Here is a 440-nt window from a genome sequence, read left to right on the forward strand (position 1 = left end):
GCCATGTCCCTCCCCTCCTCTGGCTTCACTGGCTCCTAGAAAGCATTAAAAAGGGGGTTCAGGAGTATCACCGGCAAACAGCAGCAGAAGCACAGTGACCACCCTTGGGGCACCCAGCCCTTAGTGCCAGCATCCGGCGCAGCGAAGGGAAGCCCCAGCGAGGCGGCACAGCGAGAGGCTGCCGAGGCAGGGGCCGCGTGTGCTCGTCGTTCCGCAGGTCCTTCTTGTTCCCCACCAGGATGATGGGCACGTTGGGGCAGAAATGTTTCACCTCTGGCGTCCACTTCTCGGGAATGTTCTCTGCAACGAGCACACGTGGACCCCCCTGAGCCAAGGGGCTGCTCCCCCCCAGCCTCCTCGCAGCCGCGGGAATCAGTGCCGGGCTTTTCCCGTGGGAAGGGGGGGGCTCGCCCCGCCGCAGCCTTCTCTCCCCCCACCTC

At 65.0% G+C, this 440-nt stretch overlaps 1 protein-coding gene across 1 annotated transcript in view; it reads right to left on the reverse strand.

Annotated features, from left to right (window-relative positions):
• The window catches only part of RHOC (ras homolog family member C), a gene marked incomplete at its 5' end in the record, with an annotated part of 506 nt that extends 206 nt beyond the window's left edge, over positions 1-300 (reverse strand). Inside the window, 2 exons of the mRNA XM_010291369.1 lie at positions 1-35; positions 170-300. Coding sequence (XP_010289671.1) covers positions 1-35; positions 170-300 — 166 coding nt within the window. The remainder of the gene's footprint in view (positions 36-169) is intronic.
• Between the last annotated feature and the right edge of the window lie 140 nt (positions 301-440).

Source organism: Phaethon lepturus, unplaced genomic scaffold, assembly GCF_000687285.1.
Source record: "Phaethon lepturus isolate BGI_N335 unplaced genomic scaffold, ASM68728v1 scaffold25627, whole genome shotgun sequence".
Taxonomy (NCBI): domain Eukaryota; kingdom Metazoa; phylum Chordata; class Aves; order Phaethontiformes; family Phaethontidae; genus Phaethon; species Phaethon lepturus.